Here is a 2,887-nt window from a genome sequence, read left to right as displayed (position 1 = left end):
GTGTGTTTGTGGTCTCCTGCATTTATCTTTTTATGGTCTTGAAGAATATATGGAACATAAGTACTGTAAAAATCTTTTAGGTACCTTTGAGGACTTAGCATTCTGCTAGGGATTTTCTGTTGCAGTTTTTAGCGACAGAATATGAAATAAAGTAATTTCTACTGTGATAACGAACAATTTTTTCGCTCTTATGATCATCTACATTTCTTAGACTAAATATATTATAAATTAGTTACTGAACGAGGTTCTTCTTATTTACTTTGTTATTTAAATAGCATATCTATGGTAGAGAAATTTCTGTTTTTCCTGCTCCAAAGGGACAAATGATGACATGGAAGGAGTCTTTACCTGATACACCTACCTATAGTTGGGTATGCTTGTTTTACAGTGTTCCCAGAACGGGCGTGTTCTTTTTCAGGTAGGAGATGTAGCATTGTCCATATTTCAAAGTATGGTAGCCGCTCATTCAGATATAGATGATGCTGGAGAGATTGTTGCACCAACCCCCAGAGTAAAGAGGATCTTGTCAAGCTCATGTTGTCTTCCACTTATTGCACAAGTAATACTTTTAAGTGCCTGTCCTTCTATTGTTGTGTGTGCTCTTGTCCCAATTTGGCCAACTAAAAAATCTACTCAGACTTATTAGAATAAAAAATTGCTAAAAACGCAGAAAGTTATGCTTATTATTGTATCTTTAGTTTATTTACCTGGAGAGCCTGAAAAATGTAAAGGTTGATATGTGGTTTCAAATAAGTTCCATCAACCTTTTTCCTCAAATATTTGAGATTTCAATCTGGCAGTTTTATGATTTGTATTTGCTTAGGGATAGTATGTCGAGGATTATGTTGATGGATATGCGAGGGTGGGGTACAGCATTTCCGACTTCTGTTAAAAGATTCTAAATTTTGCTTGTACGTAGATCTGGTACAAGTTGGTTCAAAAGAATTATGAAGGGCTGTTCATTTTGTTTTTCCCTTCCCTCAATCTTTACTCGCTTCAACGAGAAGGCCATTCTTTCACGTACATAAAGCACTGGGCCCCTTAAAGCATTCCTTTGGTTATGAGCTTGGTTACATAAAAGATTGATGTGTGGCACGTAGAGTAAAATAGGATCAGAGCTTTATCCTACAATAAACCGGTTTCCTTGCAAGCCATTTAAAATGGGAGTTAGTTGTCCGGTATTTATGCTTATCATCACATGAGATGCACATTGGAGACTGATTGAGCAAACAACTGTAGAAAGGTCTTTGGAACTATTGCACCTCCTTAAACTAAGATACAGTTTCCGTGTAATATGCACTTAGGATATCCACGTGTACTAGTATCCTTAAACTCCTGGTGTTTTAAAGATGCAACTTTTCATATTCTCTTGTGCCTTTTCATGGTAATTATATTATAACACTTTCACTTTGGAAGTGGGGTATTTAACTTTTGTTCCTTTCTTTGCCTTCTAGAGAGGTTTGAGATGTTTTCGTTATTTTTTCTTTTGTTTTTAAGCTGAACTAGGCAGTGGCTCGATGGTGGCTCCATCAATATGCACATTGTTTCTCAATTTCAGAGCTTTGTTTAATGAACCAAACTCTTTCCTCTATTTCTTATGTGCAGGCAATGCTTTCTGGTGAACCGACTATTGTTGATGCTGCTGCTGCTCTGCTGAAAGCTACAGTTACTAGGAACCCAAAATCAATGATCCGATTATACAGTACAGGCGCATTTTATTTTGCTCTGGCTTACCCTGGATCTAATCTTCTTTCAATTGCCCAACTCTTCTCAGTGACTCATGTTTATCAAGCTTTTCATGGTGGTGAGGAAGCTGCAGTTTCCTCTTCTCTACCTTTGGTGAAACGAAGTGTTTTGGGCGGCCTCTTACCTGAGTCATTGCTTTATGTACTGGAACGTAGCGGCCCAGTTGCTTTTGCCGCAGCAATGGTTTCTGATTCTGACACTCCTGAGATTATTTGGACACACAAGATGCGAGCAGAAAATTTGATCCGTCAAGTAGCCCTGAATCTGCAACTGGAGTTTGCTACTTTTCTTTCACCCCAAGCATCTTTTGTTAACATTTAGTATTTACATTCTAAAACATGGTGGTAGTTGAGTCATCCTCAATGCAAATAAGTGCTGCATTTAACTCTCAGTTTTATTTGATTAGGTTCTTCAGCATCTTGGTGATTTCCCTCAGAAATTGTCACAGCATTGTCATTTCTTATATGACTATGCTCCAATGCCACCAGTGACATATCCAGAGCTGAAAGATGAAATGTGGTGTCATTGTTATTATCTCGAAACTTATGTGATGAAATTAGATTTCCTAATTGGCCTATTGTTGAACATGTTGAGTTTTTGCAATCATTGCTAGTAATGTGGAGAGAAGAGTTAACTCGAAGGCCAATGGACCTTTATGAAGAAGAAGCTTGCAAGATACTAGAGATTTCCATTGATGAAGTATCCAGAGACGACGCCCCTAAGAAACCAAGTTTTGAGTCAGTTGAGGAGATACCTAATATATTAAAGCAGATTGAGTATATTGATGAGGAAAAGCTCAAGAGACAGTATAGGAAACTTGCAATGAAGTATCATCCAAACAAAAATCCTGAAGGGAGGGAGAAGTTTCTAGCAGTGCAGAAAGCTTATGAGTGCTTGCAGGTATCCCAAATTCCTTGATCCTGTGTGAGGATCTGTCGTTACTCATAGAAAACGGAGACTATATGATTAAGCTTGAGAAAAAAATAAGATCATATAGACAAGGGATCTTATAAGCTGCCAGATCTTATTTCAAATGAATTAGTCGACTTGTTTAGACGCCGTTTTCACAATTAAGCTGTTTATTTGACTGGTAGAGGTGCTCTAAAGGTATTTATGCTGTCAAGATGAGCCAAATGCTTTT

At 37.7% G+C, this 2,887-nt stretch overlaps 2 protein-coding genes across 2 annotated transcripts in view; both read left to right on the top strand.

Moving 5' to 3' along the window:
* The first annotated feature begins 326 nt into the window (after window positions 1–326).
* LOC105180072 (dnaJ homolog subfamily C GRV2-like) lies at window positions 327–2,359 on the top strand. The gene is made up of 4 exons (XM_020691535.1): window positions 327–371; window positions 419–559; window positions 1,507–1,998; window positions 2,162–2,359. The coding sequence occupies exons 1-4, from the start codon at window positions 327–329 to the stop codon at window positions 2,357–2,359; spliced, it is 876 nt and encodes a 291-aa protein (XP_020547194.1).
* The window catches only part of LOC110011448 (dnaJ homolog subfamily C GRV2-like), a 1,366-nt gene continuing 738 nt past the window's right edge, over window positions 2,260–2,887 (top strand). Inside the window, exon 1 of the mRNA XM_020691536.1 lies at window positions 2,260–2,646. Within this exon, the coding sequence (XP_020547195.1) occupies window positions 2,362–2,646 (285 nt within the window). The 5' untranslated portion in view covers window positions 2,260–2,361. The remainder of the gene's footprint in view (window positions 2,647–2,887) is intronic.

The sequence above is a fragment of the Sesamum indicum genome, unplaced genomic scaffold, assembly GCF_000512975.1.
Source record: "Sesamum indicum cultivar Zhongzhi No. 13 unplaced genomic scaffold, S_indicum_v1.0 scaffold00308, whole genome shotgun sequence".
In the NCBI taxonomy this organism is placed as follows: Eukaryota; Viridiplantae; Streptophyta; class Magnoliopsida; order Lamiales; family Pedaliaceae; genus Sesamum; species Sesamum indicum.
The sequence above is the reverse complement of the archived record's forward strand: the minus strand, read 5'-3'. Positions and strand labels throughout refer to the sequence as shown.